The 19,857-nt window shown below is 25.1% G+C and overlaps 1 protein-coding gene across 4 annotated transcripts in view; it reads left to right on the top strand.

Annotated features, from left to right (window-relative positions):
* Nucleotides 1-18,232, top strand: part of LOC117167680 (muskelin) — a 47,224-nt gene extending 28,992 nt beyond the window's left edge. For all 4 annotated transcript variants that reach the window (XM_033352791.1, XM_033352792.1, XM_033352794.1 and 1 more), the window contains 3 exons: nt 4,763-4,966; nt 8,671-9,105; nt 17,141-18,232. In XM_033352791.1, coding sequence (XP_033208682.1) covers nt 4,763-4,966; nt 8,671-9,105; nt 17,141-17,374 — 873 coding nt within the window. In that variant the 3' untranslated portion in view covers nt 17,375-18,232. The remainder of the gene's footprint in view (nt 1-4,762; nt 4,967-8,670; nt 9,106-17,140) is intronic.
* Nucleotides 18,233-19,857: the final 1,625 nt, after the last annotated feature.

The raw sequence follows: 19,857 nt of genomic DNA on the forward strand, positions 1-19,857 counted from the left end.
TTAAAGAATTTCAAAGATTTTACACTATTTTTAAAAATTCCAAGGAATTTTCAAATGATTTTAATAATTTGAATGCACTTTAAAGAATTTTACAAGTTTTAGGTTATTTTAAAAAATTCTATGGAATTGCCAATTGATTTCAACAATTTGAATGGATTTAAAAGAATTTTACAGATTTTAGGACATTTAAAACAATTTCAAAAGATTCTAAACGATTTGCAATGACTCAATGCATTTTAAATAGATTTTAATAATTGTTAATCATTCCAAAGGATTTGAAAGATTTTAGGGTATTTAAAAAAATCCCAAGGAATTTTGAAGAGATTTAAAGAATTTAAAGGGATTTCAAAATAGTTTGAAGACTTCTAAATATTTGATGATGATATTTTAAAAGGTCGTAAGGAATTTTCAAATCATTTCAATTATTTGAAGGGATTTCAAAAAATTGGACAGATTTTAGAGAATTTTAAAATTTTCATGGAATTTTCAATTCATTTCAATAATTTGACTGAATTTCGGAAAATTTTACATATTATAGGGCATTTTAAAAATTCCAAGGAGTTTTTTAGAGTCTTAAAAATTGCAAGGGATTTTAAAATACTTAAGGGTATTTAATAATTTAACCTTTTTATAGGGCCTAGAAAGTTTTCCAACATTAAAAAAATCTCAACTGATTCGATCAATTTTCCTGTGATTTTAATGATTTTAAGTACTTTTAAACGCCCTCAAGCTATTTTAATCAATTTTCCGGGAAGATTTAAAAATATTTTTTGCGATTAATTTTAATTTTCTTGGAATTCATCCTAAATTGTTATTAATTTATCCTCAATTCTTTCAATTCAATGGATTTTTAACATTTTTTTTTTGTTTTTGTTTGATTTATCCTCAAACATTTTAAACTCACCTTGAATTTTCAGGCATTTTATCAAATTCTTTTGAATTCCCATGAATTTGTCTAAACTAATTTCAAAATTTACTGAATGCAATTAATTCTTTCTAATTTTAAATTTTTTCGAAGTGCATTCTTGAAGACTTAAACAATTGGAAATTAAAAGCGTTTAAAGTTGAAAGTTTTTGATAAAAACTAGTTTTATTTTGATAACTGTAAATAGTATCAATAAATAAATTATTTTAAAAATGGATCTATACTTTAAGTTTTACAAACTTGACAATAATTAATTTGACAAAACGACTCTAAATGAGTTTATTTTAGTCTAAATTATTTAATATTTAGTACTATTTGTCTGTTAATTTAAGACCAGTAAATTGAAGCCACATATTTAAAAGTATACAATTTAAAATTAAATTTTTGACATAGAAAGCTTTGAATCGTTAAAATTTCGTTAAATTCATTAATTTCATTAATTTTTTAAAACATTAAACTTTTAATGTTAAAATTTTAATTTTTCTACATATATTTTTAAATAAATCGAATTTTTCTTACGGTTTTTAGAAAATCCTGCAAATTAAAAAAATCCTTAAAATCTTCCAGGTTCTTCTTTGACAATATTGGAAATCTTTTCAAATATTCAGTTAAAATAATTTTTCGAAATGAAAAATAATTTTTAATTTTCCTAGGAATCTTAAGAAAATATTTTTATTTTTTTGAAGCCTTCCACAATTCTTAAAAAGCTTCTACATTTTTGGTTTGAAATCTGCCAAAATCTATATTTTGTTTTAAATTAGGCTGAGCATTCAATTTTTATTTACAAATCCAAATTTTAAGGAAATTTTATAAAATTCGCAGGATTTTCTCAAAGTTGTAGGAAAAATTAAATTCATTTTAAAAGATAATTAGAACTTCTGAAAACAATTTCAAAAATAATTTTAAATTTGAAAACATTTAGAACAACTTCTAGATTTCTCTAGATTTTGAAATAAAATTTTAAAGCTCTTCAAGGATGCTTAAACTATTTAAAATGGTTGAATTAGAAAAATTTAATTTTTTTAAATGTTTCTAGTTATAATTACTTAAAATAATGTAATTTTGAAAATTTTTAAAGTTCTTTGATTGACACTTTAATTTAGACTATTTAGAGTATTCAGGGTGGTCGCTGGACCGGGAAACCTGGAAAACCGGCAAATGACCGGGAATTTTATGAGACTGGGGAAAACCGGGAAATGACAGTAAAATTATTTTTTGGCCGGGAATTTTACAAAATTTTTGGAATAAAAATGTTATCCAACTTTGATTTCAACCGTTTCTTAAATAATTTGTTAAATTGTAATTTTTATATATTATTATATCATTCAGTTTTGAATTCTTAATTCGAAAATCTTACACTTCAAAAATCTTCCATTTTACATTTTTACATTCTCATCGTTTATGATTGAGAAAGTATTAGAATTGTCGGAAATTTAACATCACACTTTTTCAACGGATCTCCACGTTTCGAGATCCCCTGAATCCGAAAATCAGGATTTTACGATGGCGTCTGTCTGTCTATCCGTCCGGCTGTCCGTCCGTAAACACGATAACTCTCGTAAAAAATGAACGAATCAAATTCATCTTTGGCACACTTATTTTAGGTCCTAAAAGAAAGGACGAGTTCGTGAACCAGCCATTTTTGATAAAAATTCAAAAAGTGAGCGCATTTTGAACATTTTTGAGACAACTTTTTTCTGAATTTGAAAATTCTATGTACGGATATTTATAGTATTAAAAAGAACAAACAATTTATCCTGATGACTTTTTTCGATAAAAAGAAAACTCTCAGAGTTATAGAATTTTCAAAATTTTTTTAATCGACCCAAAATCAAAATTTGAAGCCGAAAAACGCACGATATGAAAAAAAGCCAAGAAAAGGAAAACATTTCTTTTTGAAAGCCCTACAAGATTATCATAACCAATTTTTGGATTTTCTTCAAAAATTCAAATTTTGATTCCACAAAAAATAGTCGAAAATAAAAAAATCCATTTTGTAGACAAACTATGTAGGATACGAAAAAAGATTTGTTTTTAAAAAATCCAACAAAACCTGTTTACAAATGTCTGTCGGAAATCGAGCGCGCAGCGCGAGTGTCATGATGAGAATGTGTACCTCAAAGCCTACAGAGGTTTGAGAAACTTAATATATGACTATATACTTAATTAAGTAGACAATTTAGAATATGAAGACGCATATAAATACTGCCATCTAAAAGAGATCTTTTTGATAAAGTTTTTTTCAAGCATTCCAAATGCAAAGAATAAATATCCGAGCGCGAGATTCAACCATCGCGCGCCCTAGGCGCGCTCAAACTTTCAAGCGAAGCGAGCCACGCGCGCAGTGCGCGATGAGAATGTGCCCGCGAAGCGGGCAGATTTTTGATATATTATTTCTATTAATTTTTTTAGCCATTAAAAATGTAAACGTGCGTTTTACTGTTTTAAACTTAAAAATAAATCCATAATAATATGGCCATAATTAAACGTTTTTATTAAATTAAAAATATTGTGAGTCTAAATTATTTAATTTTTATCCCATTTGAAGTCTTTCACAATTATTAAAAAAATTCTAAATTTCTTGTTTGAAATCTTCAAAAATCTACATTTTATTTTTATTTCAGCTGTAAGTATTTGAAATTATTTCAAGTTCTAAATTTAATTCGAATCTTTTAGAAACTTCTAAATATCTCTTAACATTTTTCTAATACTTTTATAAATAATAAGTGTTTTATTATTATTATTTATAAATTCAAATTTTTTTTAATTTGCAGGAATTTCTAAAAGTTATAGAAAAAATTCAATTCATTTTGAAATATATTTAAAAGTACCGAAAAAAAAATTTTTTAACTTGGAAAAATTCAAAACCACGTCTACATTTCTCAAGATTTTGAAATTAAATTTTAAAGCTTTTGAAGGATGCCTAGACGTTTGAAAATAAAAATAATTTAACTTCTAATTTAAGAACTGTTAAGTTCAAAAAATTATTTTTCATTTTCTAATGTGTCTAGCTTAAAATTACTTAAAATAATAAAATTTTGAAAATTTTTGAAATTCATTGCTTGATCCTTTAATTTAGACTATTGAAAATGTTAACATTTGAATACAGAATTATTGAACTGAAAACTTTTAAACTTCAGTTTTAAAAGTTTGTAATTCAAGTGTTAAACGTTGAATGCTTCTATTTGTTGTTTATTTTTTATTGTCTTATATGGAAAAATGTTTAGAATATAGTTTGATTTTTTAAATTTCATTGGCCGTGAAAATTGTTTGCGAACCGGGAAATAACCGGGAATTTTTTTCTTCGATTAAAACGGCCACCCTGGGTATTGAAAATGTGAACGTGAATTTCTATTTTTGAAACTTAATCTGAATCTTTGAACTCTACAATTTATAAATTCTTAAAATTTTAATTTGGCAGTTTAACTTTATTTAATTTATAATTGTTCAATTGTAAAGTGTTAGTACCTTCCATTTTATAGATGTAAGTTATTGAGCTTTTAAATACAAAAATTTTGAATTAAGAAAATTGTAAACTTCAATTTTAAAAACTTAAAATTGAAGAGATCTATCTTGAGTGCTTTAATTTGCATTTCATTTTTCATTAATCCAAATGGGCCGTGAAAAATGTTAGCGAACCGGGCATTGACCGGGAATTTTTTTCTTCGATTAAAACGGCCAACCTTTTTTTTTTCGCTTAAGTTAAAAAAAAAAAACCTTCGTGACGAAGGGTTATATAAAAAATTGTTTTTTTTTTAATGACGGTTTGCGACCACCCTCTATATTTTATTTTCTCTAAACTGAAATTATTAATATTCCTTGTTTTTTCTTCTAAAGGAATCTAGAAAATTGTACATTTTTGCTGGACAGCGAAGTAAAGAATACTTGAATGACTTCTTTACCTACGAGGTCGACACTACTCAAATCGAACAAATCAGTGTGAGTGATTTTGGAAATCGAGATTCTAATCACGTTCCTGCCGCTGGTTTTACTCAAAGAGCAACCATCGATCCGGAATTGAAAGAAATCTACGTACTATCTGTGAGTATTGGCTAGTGTTCTAAGGAGTTTAAACTTTAGGAAAAATTCTCACGAGCATCAGAATATGCTTAAATCGCTTAAAATTGGAAAGGGCGCTTAATTTAAATGGTAAAAATAGTGCAAGTAATAGAAAACATATTATTCGCATTAAGTGCCTTATTCAGGGTCGCTACAATATTCCCATTTCTAAATTCTCTTATAAATCCAAAAATTCACGTAGAAAATTAATAATGCTAATGCAAACAAGTTTCGCTTCTAAATATACTTTTAACACTTTTTAGTTGCCTTTTCAAGTAACAAAATAAAATTTTAAAAACATAAATGAATTTTTAACTAAAATGATAAATTTTGAACCAAAAATATGAATTTTGAACTAAATATTTAGTTCAATTTTCAAACCAAAAGATTAATTTTCTACAAAAAAAAGATTCAGTTGTAACAAAGTTCTTGAATTTTCATCTAAACAAGATCAATTTTCAACCGATATTACAAAAGTTAAAATGTTAGAAAAATAAATGTTCAACCAAAAAACGAAAATAAATTTTGAACAAAATGGTTTTTTTCATCCAAAACATTTATTTTAACGAAAAATCGAAGAATTAAATTTTCAATTAAAACAATTTTCAAACCAAAAATAAATTATCTATAAAATAATTCAATTTTAAACACAAAATTTATTCAATTTTCAACAAGAGATGAATTTTCATCTAATTAAAATGATGAAACTTCAACAAAAAATTAATTAAAAAACAAAAAACTTTCTACCAAAAAAGACGAATTTTCAAATGCGAAAATTAATTTCTTCCAAAAAGATGAATTTACAATCAGAATGATGAATCTTCAGCAACAAAAAAATGAATTTTTAACCAAAGAAATTTACTTTCAACCATAGACATACATTTTTGCCCAAAAAAAATGATTTTTCAACAAAAATATGAGTTTTCAACTACAATGATAAATGTTTAAATGGAATAGTGGAATTTTTAACAAAAAAGGTACATTTTTAGCCAAGAATAGAAGAATTACTTTTTCAGTTAATTCAATTAATTAAAAGAAATCTCAGCATCATTCAATTTTAAACCCAAAAGATGAATTTTCTGCCAAAAAAGATACAATTTCAATAAAATATATAAATTTGTAACTAAAAATGATAAACCCACAAACAAAAAATAGGATAGTTCAATTTGCAGTCAGAGAAGTAAATTTTAAATTAAACAAAAATCGAGTTTTCAGCCAAAGTAATTATTTTTTAACAATAAATATACATTTTCAAGCAAAAATGGAATAACTATGGCTTCAGTCAAAACAAAATTTGTAACTAAAAAGAAACGGGTTTTCAAAAAAAAATTTTAATCATAGTGATAAACTTTCTACAAAATACATTACTTTTTTAGCAAATAGTAGAATTTTTAAACCAAAAGATGCATTTTCTATCAACAAAAAAAACGAATTTTCCAGAAAAAATAGAATATTTAAAGTGAATTTCCAACCAAACACATATATCTCCAAATAAACAGATAAATCTTCCAACAATAAAATAGATCGCTTTTCAGTTAGTAAAATAAATTTTCAACCAAAAAAGAATCGAATTTTCATTTAAAAACAGAATAGTTAAATTTTCAGTCAAAATAAATAATTTTCAATAAAATTCAAGTAAATTTTCAACGAAGTCTATAATTTTCAACTAAGAAGATTAAATTTCTATCGAAAAGTTACATTTTCAGTTACAAAAATAAATTCTAAATAAGAAAATAATAATAATTTTCGACAAGAAATATAAATTTTCAAGCAAAAATGGAAGAGTAACGTCTTCAGTTAAAAAATACATTTTTAACTAAAAAGAAACGAATTTTTAACCAAAGAAATTAATTTTTAATTACAATGATGAATTTTCAACCACAAAATTTTAATTTTTAACCAAATACATGAATTTCTGACTAAAAAGATACATTTTTTACAAAAAATAAAATAGTGAAATTTTCAGTTAATTCAATCAATTTTCAACCAAAAAAGAATCGAATTTTCGACAAAAAAAGTTAAATTTTCAACCAAATAAATTATTTTTTTACCAAAAAGATGAAGTTTCAACTAATGAGAGATTAATTTTCAACTAAGAAGATAAAATTTCTATCAAAAAAGATCAATTTTCGACGAAAAAACATTATTTTTTGACCAAATAGTAGAATTTTTAAACCAAAAGGTGAATTTTCTATGGACAAAAAAAAAACGAATTTTTCAGACAAAATAGAATGTTTAAAGTGAATTTCCAACCAAACACATACATTTCTAACTGAACAGATAAATCTACCAAAATAAAATAGATTTATTTTCAGTCAGTAAAATAAATTTTCAACCAAAAAAATTAATTTTTTACTAAACAGATGAAGTTTTAACTAATGAGAGTACTCTTCTACAAAAAACGGATTTTCACCAGATAGTTAAATTTTCAGTTAAAATAAATAGTTTTCAATAAAATTCAAGTAAATTCTCAACGGAGTGTATAATTTTCAACCAAGAAGATTAAATTTTCATCGAAAAGTTACATTTTCAGTCAAAAAAATAAATTCTAAATAAGAAAAAAAAAATTTCAACAAGAAATATAAATTTTCAAGCAGAAATGGAATAGTTACGTCTTCAGTTTAAAAATTACTTTTTAACTAAAAAGAAACGAATTTTCAACCAATGAACTTAATTTTTAATTACAATGATGAAGTTTCAACCAAAAATGTGAATTTTTTACAAAATAGTGGAATTTTTAATTCCAAAAATGAATTTTACTTTAACAAAATAAAAACAAATTTTCAACTATTATGATGAATCTTCAACAACGAAATTTGAATTTTTAACCAAATACATGAATTTCTAACTAAAAAGATACGTTTTTACACGAAATAAAATAGTTAAATTTTCAGTTAGTAAAATAAATTTTGAAATAAAAAAGATAATCGAATTTTCGACCAAAAAAGTTAAATTTTCAGTTAAAAAAAATTATTTTCAATAAAATTAAAATCAATTTTCAATTAAATAGTGTAATTTTCAACTAAAAACATAAAGTTTCTATAAAAAAAGATCAATCTTCGACCCAAAATCGAACAGTTATATTTTCCGTCAAAAAAATGAATTCTAAAGAAAAGAAAAACAACTAATTTTCAACCCAAAAGATCAATTTTCTACCATAAAGATGTATTTTCTACCAAAATAGATGAATATAATAAAAGGACATTAATTTTCAAGTAAATATTTGAATTTTCAACTAAATAAATCAATTTTCAACAAAGAAACACTTCCAACTGAGTAGTTGAATTTTCAACCAAAAAAGATGAATTCTCAATGAAAAACGTGCTATTTAATATTTCAAACATAAAGCATTTTAATTTTATATAAAAAATAGTTTTAATTCAACCAATAAAAGATCAATTTTCAAGCAAATGGTTACGATTTTTAACCGTAATAACTCTGTAATAAAAAAAAGGATATGTTTATTTCACTCTAGAATTTTTTTTTGTAAAAATATATGTTGTAATTATTAAATATATTTGTTGAAATAATAAATGCTTAAAATTCTCTTAAATGCTCAATAAATGCAGAGCATTTGCTCAACATAAATTTGTGGACATTTAAAAACTCTATTTTCGACTAATATTCGAGAAAAAAAACAACTAAACTAATAAATTAATTTCTCATAAATAATATTTACCTCGCAGGGCCTCAGTAAAGATAAAGATAAAAGGGACGACAATGTCCAGAATTCATTTTGGGTCTACAATATTAAGGAAAACAAATGGTCCTGTATCTATCGGAATGAAAATATCGGGGAAAAATATTGGAGCCGAATGCAGGATTACGAGCCGTGTCCTCGATTTGCTCATCAACTTGTCTACGATTACGTGAAAAAGGTCCATTATCTATTCGGAGGAAATCCTGGACGTTCTTGTCTTCCCAAACTGAGGCTTGATGATTTCTGGACACTGAAACTCTGCCGACCTTCCCACGAGCAAATTTTAAGGAATTGCAAATTGATCATTAGAAAACACAAGTTTGAGGAATTGGCTATGAAGGACACTATTGAGGCTCTCGAATATTTACAGACAAAAGTTTTCGAGATCATTGATCACAGCGATAAAGAACAATCCAAAGAGGTAGAATTTTAAATATTTAAAAATACTATTTTTCGATTTTAGTCTTCTGAATCAGATCGGTTTCTATGTCTCCTATCCTATCCTACCCTATATTCATTTGAAGGTTTCAAAAACATTTCAAAAATATTTCAATGATTTTAAAAGATTTCAGAACGATCTGACAAATATTTCAATGATTTCTCAACGATTTCACAAAGATATCAATAATTTTCCAAAAATATCAAAGATTTCACAAAGATTTTAGATTGATTTAAAAGGTTTGACCAAAATATCAATGATTTACCAAAGATTTCACTAATTTCACAGATATTGACCAAATATTTCGAAAAAATTCAAAGATTTCTTCGCAAAGGTTTCCAAAGATTTCAATCATTTCCTAAAAATATGAAAGGTTTCACATAGTTCGCAAAGATTTGGCATTCATTTTATAGGTTTGACAATGACATCAGTGATTTCTCAAAGATTTCTATAATTTCACCAATATTACCAAATATTTCACAAAGAATTTTAAAGAGTTCAGAAATATTTGACAAACCTTTCAATGATTTTTCAAATATTTCATAGTTTTCAAAGATTTCCCAAAGATTTATAAGATGTCACAAAGACTTTAATCATTTCCCAAAGATTTTACAAAAATTTCATTAATTTCAAAAATATAGGCAAGTATTTAAAAAATATTTTTAATAATGCGCAGATTTTTAAAGATTTCAGACCAATTGTACAAAGATTTCACAATAAACTTAAATGATTTATCAAAAATTTCGCAAAGATTTCAATAATTTCACAAATGTTACCAAATAGTTCAAATCTTTCGCAAAGATTTTTAAAGAACTCAGATTTGAGATACATTTGACAAAAATTTTAATGACTTCTCAAAGATGTCACAGTTTTCAATGATTCCCCAAAGATTTCACAAAGATATCATTGATTACTCAAAGTTTTTAGTATTTCAAATACTTCGCAAAGATTTCGGATATATTTAAAAGATTCCACAGACTTGAATTATTTTATAAAAATTTCCGATGGGTTTTCAAATTTGCACAAAGATTTCAATGATTTCGCAACGATTTCAATAATTTTACATACATTACCATAGATTTTAGAAATATTTCGCAAAGATTTCCAAAGATTTGAGAAAAATTTCAATAATTTCACAAATATTAAAAAAATATATTCTTATAATTCGCAGATTTTACCAAAAATTTCAAACATTTCGCAAAGATTTAGGATAGATTTTAAAGATTTCACAAAGACTTGAATTATTTCATAAAAATTTCCGATGGGTTTCCAAATTTGCACAAAGATTTCAATGATTTCGCAACGATTTCAATAATTTCACAAATATTTCCGAAATATTTTAAATATTTGCAAAGATTAGGTTTGATTTAAAAGATTTTACAAAGAAATCAATGATTCGAAAAAGATTTCGGATAGATTCAGAAGATTACACAAAGACTTTAATTCTTTCTCAATGATATCAATAATTTCACAAATATTAGCGAATATTTAAAAAATATTTGTGGTAATTCGCAGATTTCTAAAGATTTCAGAAAAATGTTACCAAAGTTTTCAGAAATATTTCAAATACTTCGCAAAGATTTTAGAAAAATTTCAGAAAGATTTCAATGATTTCTCAAAGAATTCACAGTTTGCAATTATTTCCCTAAGATTTCACAGTTTTCAAATATTTCGAAAAGATTTCGAATACAAATGTTTAAAAAATATTTTTAATAATTCACAGATTTCTAAAGATTTCAGAAAAATTTAATAAAGATTTCACACAGATTTCACAAATATTTGAAACATTTGGAAAAGATTTCAATAAATTCACAAATATTACCCAAATATTTCAGAAATATTTCAAAGATTTGCAAAGATTTCAAAATATTTCATTGATTTCCCAAAGACATTTAAGGTTTTACAAAGAGTTCAAATATTTCTGCAAATATTTTGATTTGATTTAAAAGATTTTACAAATACATCAAAGGTTTACCAAATCACCTAATTTTTCAGAAAGATTTAAGTGCTTCCCTAAAGATATCAAAGATTTCACAAATATTTTAAATATTTTGCAAAGATTTGAGAAAGGTTTTAGAAAGATTTAAATGATTTCTCAAAGATTTCATAGTTTTCAATGATTTCCTTAAAATTTCACAAAGATTTTAAACATTTCGGATAGATTTCAAAGATGTCACAAAGACTAGAATTATTTCATAACAATTTTCAATGGGTTTTTTAAATTTGCACAAAGATTCCAATGATTTCGCAATGATTTTAATAATTTCACAAATATTACCAAATATTTCAGAAATATTAAAAATATTTGCAAAGATTTCCAAAGATTTTAGAAATATTTTAGAAATATTTCAATGATTTCCCAAAGATACCAAAGGTTTCATAAAGATTTCAAATATTTCACAAAGATTGTGTATTGATTTTAAAAACTTTACAAAAACATCAATTATTTCCCAAAGATTTCTATAATTTCACAAATATAAACAAATATTTAAACAATATTTCAAAAGTCTTTCGCATATTTCACAACTATTTTGTTAAAAATGCCACCAATTTGATAAAAAGTAATTTTTTTTTGGTCGAAAATGAAAGCGTATTGTTGAACATCCATAATTTTGTTGTAAATTAATATTTTTTGGTAGAAATTTAGGCTTTCTCAGCTGAATATAAACTTTTTTATTGAAAATTCAAACTGACTTCTAAATTGACTTTTTCCCAATAATCAACCATTTGGTTGAAACTTTATCTTTGTAGGTTGAAAATTCGACTATTTCGTTTTAAATTTGATTGTTTCAAATATTTGGTTAAAAATTAACTTTTTTGTTGAGAATTCATGTTTTTTTGCCGAAAATTCATCTATTCGGTAAAAAATTGATGTGTAGAAAATTCGTTTTTTTTGGCAGTTGGGTGGGGGGGGGGGGGGGGGGGGGGGGGGGGGGGTGAACATTCAAATGTTTTTACATTTCTACTATTTTGTTTTTCTTGAGAATTCATATTTTCGGGTTCAAAATTCAATTGTATTGTAGAAAATTCGACTATTTTGTAGGAAAATCGTCTTTTGGCTTGAAAATTAACTTTTTTGTGTAAAATTCATATATTCAGATTAAAAATTAATTTCTTTGGTAAAAAATCGTTTTTTTTTTGTTTGGAAATTTATCTCAGGATGAAAATTCAATTTTTGTTGTTGAAATTTCGTCTTTTTTGTCGAATTAATTGTTTTTTTATTTTAATTTTAATTTTTTTTAGTATCAAATATTACATTTTCGATGAAAATTCATGTTTTTGGTTGAAAATGAAACTATTTGTTTAAAAATTCAACTATTTTGTTGAAAATCACCCTTTTGGGAAAATCCATACTTTCGGACTGAAAACTCGATTTTTTAAAGCTTGAAGATTTTACTATTTTGTTAGAAATTTAAAGTGTTTTTTTTTAATTTGTCTTTCTTGAAAATTCAAAATTTCCGGTTTAAAATTCAAGTCTTTAGTAAAAAATACGTTTTTTCCGTTGTTCGAAAATCCATTTATTTTGGATGATGATTGAACTATTTTGTTCAAAATTCTACTTTTTCATTAGATTTAATTGTTTTTTTTTACTTAAATTAAAATCTTTTTTTGTAGAAATATCAGCTATTACATTTTTGGTTGAAAATTGATATTTTATAAAGAATTCAACTATTTGTTTTTATGAGGAGAATTCAAATTTTCGGGTTGATAATTCAATTGTTTTGTCGAAAATTCGTTTTTTTCTTTGTTCGAAAATTCATCCCTTTAGTAAAATCTTTTTTGTTGAAATATCAACTATTACATTTTTCATTGAAAATGCATATTTTGTTCAAAATTCAACTATTCATCTTTTTCTTGAAAAATTAACTATTTGGTTAAAAATTTAACTATTTAGTTAAAAATAACCTTTCTGAGGAACATTCATATTTTCGGGCAGAAACTTAAAAATGTTTAGGTGTTGAACATTCCACTATTTTGTTTGAAATTTTAAGTATTTAATGAAAAATTTGTCTTTTAGTATTGAAAATATAACTAATTGATTGAAAATTCACTTTTTTCTTTCAAATTTGTTGTTTCTCGAAATTTTATTGTTCAATTCAAATTTTTCGGGTCAAAAATTCAATTTTTTTGGTATAAAATTCAACGTTTCTTCAGAAAATACATCTTTTTAATTTTTAAATTGATAGCTCCTGGTTAAAAATTCAATTCTATGTTGAAAAATGATATTATGGGTTTAAAAATTAAATTATTTTGTAGAAAATTCGTTCTTTTCTTTGTTCGAAAATTCATCTCTTGGTTGACGATTGAACTATTTTATTGAAAATTCGTCTTTTTTTAGATTCAATTGTTTTTTATTTCAAAGTAGAATATTTTTTGCCTGAAATATCAACCTTTTCTAATTCAACAGTTTGATTAAAAATTCAACTATGTAGTTGAAAATTACCTTTCTGAGGAAAATTCACATTTTCGGGCTGAAAATTCAATTTTTTTTTGGGTTACACATTCCACTATGTTGTTTGAACTTTAAAGTATTTGATTAAAAAATGGTCTTTTTGTTTTGTAAATTTAACTAATTCCCTTTTTAAGTTAGATTTAATTGTCTTTTATTTAAAATTAGAATCTTTTTTCTTTGAAATATCAAGGTGGCCGCTGGACCGGGAAACCTGGAAAACTGGGAATTTTATGAGACCGGGGAAACCCGGGAAATGAGAGTGAATTTACTTTTTGATCGGGAATTTTACAAAATTTTTAGAATAAAAATGTTATCTAAGTTTGATTTCAACTGTTTTTAAAATAATTAGTTAAACTGTGATTTTTATATATTATTATATCATTTAGTTTACAATGCTTAATTCGAAAATCCTTCACTTCAAAAATTTTCCATTATAGATTTTTAATTTCTTAACATATATTTTGATTTAAAGAATTTTAAAATGCAGTTTTGAAGGTTAAGAAAAGTCAGAAGTTTTCAAAATCGAAGATTTTTCTATAAAAATTGTCTACTGTAAGTATAAATAAATAAATAATTTTTAAAATGGATCTGTACTCTCAGTATAGAAATCGGAACAATAATTGATTTGACCAAACAATTTCAGATCCGTTCAAAATTTGAGAATTGAAATTAATATATCATAAACTCCGATAATTTTATTTTTGAATAGAAATTTTCATGATTTATCAATAATATATTTTTAATTTAGAGTTTCAGGTCTTCCTTTATATTATTTTTTTAGATTAAATGTAGTAAATAAATTTATTAATAAATTATTTCTATTAATTTTGTTTAGCCATTAAAAAATGTAAACGTGCGTTTTACCATTTTCAACTTAAAAATAAATCTATCATAATATAGTCATAATTAAAGTTTTTTATTCAATTACAAATATTGTGAGTCTAAATTATTTAATTTTTATCCCATTTAATTTGAGATTTCTTAATGTAGAAAAAGAATAAGTATTTAAAAGAGAAAAATTTGAAACTGAATTTTTTTACATCGAAAGCTTTGAATCTTTATAGTTTCGAAGAACTTTTAGACTTTTAGCGTTACAATTTTAATTGTTCTATTTAAAAAGTCTTTAATTTATAAGTGAAATTGTTCAATTTTGACGCATAAATATCAATTGAACAATTATTATTTGCAGAAAAAATTTGAGTAATTTTAAGAGATACATAGCAGTTTTAAAAAGATTAAAAAAATTAATTTATAAAATTGAAATGATTTCAAGTGATGTAAATCAAATGTTTTAACATTTCTTTCAGAACTTTTAAATACATTTTAAAATTAATCGATATTTTTCTACAATTTTTGAAAATCTTGTAAATTAAAAAACAATCTTTAAAATCTTCCATATGCTTCTTTGATAATTTTTGAAATCTCTTAAAATCTTAAAATTTCTGTTACAATAATTTTTCTAAGTGAAAAATCATTTTCAATTTTCCTAAGAATCTTAAGAAAATTTTTATTCTTTTGAAGTCTTTCATAATTCTTAAAAAAAATTCTCAATTTTTTGTTTGAAATCTGCAAAAATCTACATTTTATTTTAAATTCGGCTGTAAGTATTTGAAATTATTTCAAGTTCTAAGTTTAATTCGAATCTTTTTAAAATTTCCAAATATCTCTTAAAATGACTATAATACTTTAACAAATAATAAGAGTTCTATTATTTATAAATTCAAATTTTTTTCTTTGCAGGATTTTTCAAAAGTTATAGAAAAAATTCAATTCATTTTGAAATATATTTAAAAGTTCCGAAAAAAAATTCTAAAATTATTTTGAATTTGGAAAAATTTAAAAACACTTCTAAATTTCTAAAATAAAAGTAATTCAACTTCTAACTACAGAAATGTTAAGTTGAAAAAATTATTTTTCAATTTTTAATGTGTTTAGATTAAAATTACTTGAATAATATAATTTTCAAAATTTTAAAATTTTATTGCTTGATTCTTTAACCCTTTCCGGCATACATTTTTGAGGGAAACGAGTTTTCATGAAAATTGGTACATGGGAGTTTTTGGGGTCGCTGATTACGAATCTGAACTCAGATTAAAAAAATTTTAAATAGCGGGTCCAATATGGCGGCTAACTTTTGGCATATTTTTTTTCTGAAAATTGATATACGGGGTTTTTTGGGATCACTGATCACGAATCTGGACGCAGATTTAGAAAATTCAAAATGGTGGATCCAATATGGCGACTTAAATTTGGAATATTTTTTTATTTTTTTAAAGAATTGGTATACAGGGTTTTTTTGGAGTCACGAATCACGAATCCGAACTCAGATTTTGAAAATTCAAAATGGCGGATTCAATATGACGGGCAAAATTTGGATTTTTTTTGTTGAAAATTGGTGTTCAGGGGTTTTTGGTATATCTGATCACGAATATGAACTTAGATTTTGAACATTCAAAATGGCGGACCAAAATTCAAATTATTTCTTAATTTTTTTTTGAAAGTTGGCACAGGCAGGGGGTCGCTGATCTTGAATCTGTATTCAAAATAACAAATATTTAGAATATTGAGGTTTGAAAAAACATACATCTACTCACCTAAAACATGGATCAGTACCAGTTTTCTGAATTTTCAAAATCTAAATTCAGATTCGTGATCAGTGACTCCAAAAAACCTTGTACACTAATTTTTAAAAAAATCCAGAAAACTTTATTATTTTGACCGCCATATTGGATCCGTCATTTTGGATTTTCAATGTCTGATTTCAGATTCGTGATCCGCGACCCCGAAAACCTCTGTATACCCATTTTCAGAAAAAAAATCTAAAAATATTCCAAGTTTCGGGCGCCATCTTGGATCCACCATGTTAAATTTCCAAAATCTGAGTTCATATTCGTGATCACTGACCCCAAAAACTCCTGTATACCAATTTTCAGATAAAATCCAAAAATATTCCCAATTTCGGCAGCCATATTGGATCCCTCATTTTGAATTTTAAAAAGCTGAGTCCAAATTCGTATTCAGCGACCCCAAAAACCCTTAAGCACCCATTTTCATAAGGATATAATGGAAAGTTTTTTCAATAATGAATTTTTTCAACAAAAAAGGTTTTTTTTTCATTTTTGTTTATAAGTATTAACAAATTATTTTAAAAATTTAGACCCTTCGCACAAAAATTTCAATTTTCTATCATCCTGCGACCATGAAATTAAAAAAAAAAACCTTTGTAAAATCCAATAAAAACTACTCTGAAATCGCAAAAAATGAACTCTATAATTGATAAAAGTTCTAAATTTTGCGGTTTATTTGCATTTCATTTAACATTGTTTAATTGAAAAACTTTTAAACTTCAATTTAAAAAATTTGGAATTCAAGAGTTCCACTTTGAATGCTTTAATTTGTTGTTTATTGTTTATTGCTTTATATGGAAAAATGTTTAGAATATAGTTTGATTTTTTAAATTTCATTAACCGTGAAAAATGTTTGCGAACCGGGAATTTTTTTCTTTAATTAAAACAGCCACCCTCTATTAATTTACCAATTAATTATATATGCCCAATATTTCAGTTTCAATTGCTGGCCTCTATTCTATTTCGGGAGAAATGTGACCCAGAGGATGAGACAGCAACCTCGGATGATTCTTCATCGCGGTCCCCATACCCAAGTGGAAATTCAGAACAGAGTTCAATCGCTCACAGTGTTTACGCTCGTCGAATCGATTTATACGACAGACTCGCCGAATTTTTCCCAGATGCTTTAACGCAACCACGGGCTAATCTAATCGATCTTTTGCCATTATGATATTATTAATTTTTGAAGGTGATACGCTAAATCAATGCCAGTCGAGACAAAACAGAATATTCCAGTTTTTGGTTTGTCTTCGTTACTCTCGTTGACCTGTAAATATATACGACTCTCCTTTTTTTTCTATTATTTTTTTTTACCTTTCAAGACGACGTGATGCTTTCGAGTGGGAAACAGTTTTATTGTGCAATTACATATTGTAAAGGTCTTATATTTTTTTACGTCTGTAAATATTACTCTTTAGTTTGGTAAAAGACACAGGTTTTTATTGTGACTGTATTATAATTACTTTTAGGTTGCCTCATTACATGAAATGATTAGATTTTATCTTGATTCGGACTGTCTCTCTCAGTTTGATTATTTAAAAATATGTTACCACTGTTTTGTACTAACAGCCATAGCTTTTTTCGAGTTTATCCTTCAGTTACTTAATACAGCGAGCTGAAAATCAAAAGAATTTTTTCTTTTGTCAGCGTTCAAATTTACGCGGTCGGTATCAAAACTGGACCAAACGGTTGTTTTGCTTCATTCTTATATTTTCTTTTAGTTGAGGGCTGTCTAAAAAAAATGAAATGGTTTCTAGAAAATGTAGCTGTGAGTTAATTTTCTTTTTAGGATAATATTATTAGGATGATGTTTATAAGGCTGATAAAAATCGTATATAATATGGACATATTAGCCCTAAAGCTTTTGGAATTTTCAAAATTGTGATTTAGCAAAGCTAAAAACAGGTTTCGACATTTTTAAATTTATAGCATGATCTCGTGTAAATATCTTATATATACTGCTGATTTTGAAGAACGACCTTTGTTTTATTGAGCTGCGTTTTGATAATAAAGAAATCTGTTTTCCGAGTTATATGATTCTATTCTATTCTAATTTTTGTCTATTAATTAAAAAAGGAAAACATTATTTTCAAATTCAACTTAAAAAGTTCAGGTTGGTATTAAGATCTCTAGTATTGTAAGTTTCAGATTGTTTTGTACGAGAATTTTTCTTCAATCTCATACATGTTCCTGTATAAAATAATTTATGTGAAATATTTCGCCTTTTACCGTAATATTGTTATTAAATTTGCTTTGTTGATAGTTTTTTTTTGTATTTCCTGTTTAATTATAGAATTTGTAAACATACTTTTATATTAAATAAAAAATACGCTTTATTTAAATTAAAATTGCTCTTTGGAATCGTGATTAAAGAGGGTGTCTACTCACCTGGAAACCCTGGAAATATCAGGAAATTAAAAAAAGTGGAAATGCTTCCGTGAGCGTGCCTAATTTTTTAAATTGTAATATAAAATTGAAGAACTGTTTTTTCATTTGTAAAAGTCGTTTTTTTCTTACTGTATTTAACTGTTCAGTTAAAAATTCTTTGTTGTTTTTTTTGTTGAAAATTAATTTTTTAAACTAAAAATTTCATTTTTCTATTTCTGGCTGAAAATTTATCTCGTTTAGTTGCAAATTCAAGTATTTGGTTGAATATTCATGTGTTACTAATATTTTTGTTGAAGATCCACAATTTTAATTGAACATTCATCTCTGGTTGAAAATTTAAGTATTTTGTTGAAAATTCGTTTTTTTTAGTCGAAAATGAATTTTTTGGAAATTTCTTTGAAAGAAAATTGTTCTTTTTTAGTTGAAAATTCGCATTTTTTGTTAAAAAGTTAAATTTGTTCAAATTCATAATTTTAATTAGAAAAAAACTTGTTCCTGGTTGAAACTTGAACAATTTTGTTACAAATTCGATTTTTTGTTGTTGAAAATTAATTTTTTCAACGAGAAATTTAATTATTCTATTTCTGGTTGAAAATTTATCTCATTTAGTTGCAAATTTAAGTATTTGGTCGAATTTTTTTTTGTGTTTTATTCATAATTATCATTTTTGATAGAAAATTAATTTTCTTGGCTTAACCCATTAACGACCAAAGCTATCAATTTTATAACATGAGTTCGACCGCAAAATTTACGGGTATAACAAAACAATAAATAGATCAAAAGTACTGTTCCTTATGTTTTTGGGTGAGCTAAATGCGAATTCATCGTCAAAATTCGAATATTTTGACTTCAAAATTAAATATGGCGGTTTTTGCATACAAAAATAGTGAAAAATGTTTGATTTTGTATTCTTATAATGTTTTTTTGCAGGTATGAAACGCATTAATATCTTCAGATTTCTTCAACCATCGGTGCAGAAAATTCTTAAACTTTAACAGAAAATTTTTATATATATGTTTTTTCTTCCAAAACGGCGGACAAAATGCAAAAATGTCCCAAAAATTGTTTTTTTCCATCATCGTTGTTTTTCTCAAAAACTTCAAAGTTTAAAAAAAAGTTCCATAGATCGAAAATGTCTTGAAATTAACCATAGAACACTATGAAATTTTTTCAGATTTTTTATAAAAATTTTTTGTTAAAGTTTAAGAATTTTGTGCTTTGATGGTTGAAGAAATTTTAAAATATTAAAGTGTTGTATGTCTGAAA

This window comes from Belonocnema kinseyi, chromosome 2 (genome assembly GCF_010883055.1).
Source record: "Belonocnema kinseyi isolate 2016_QV_RU_SX_M_011 chromosome 2, B_treatae_v1, whole genome shotgun sequence".
Lineage (NCBI taxonomy): Eukaryota > Metazoa > Arthropoda > Insecta > Hymenoptera > Cynipidae > Belonocnema > Belonocnema kinseyi.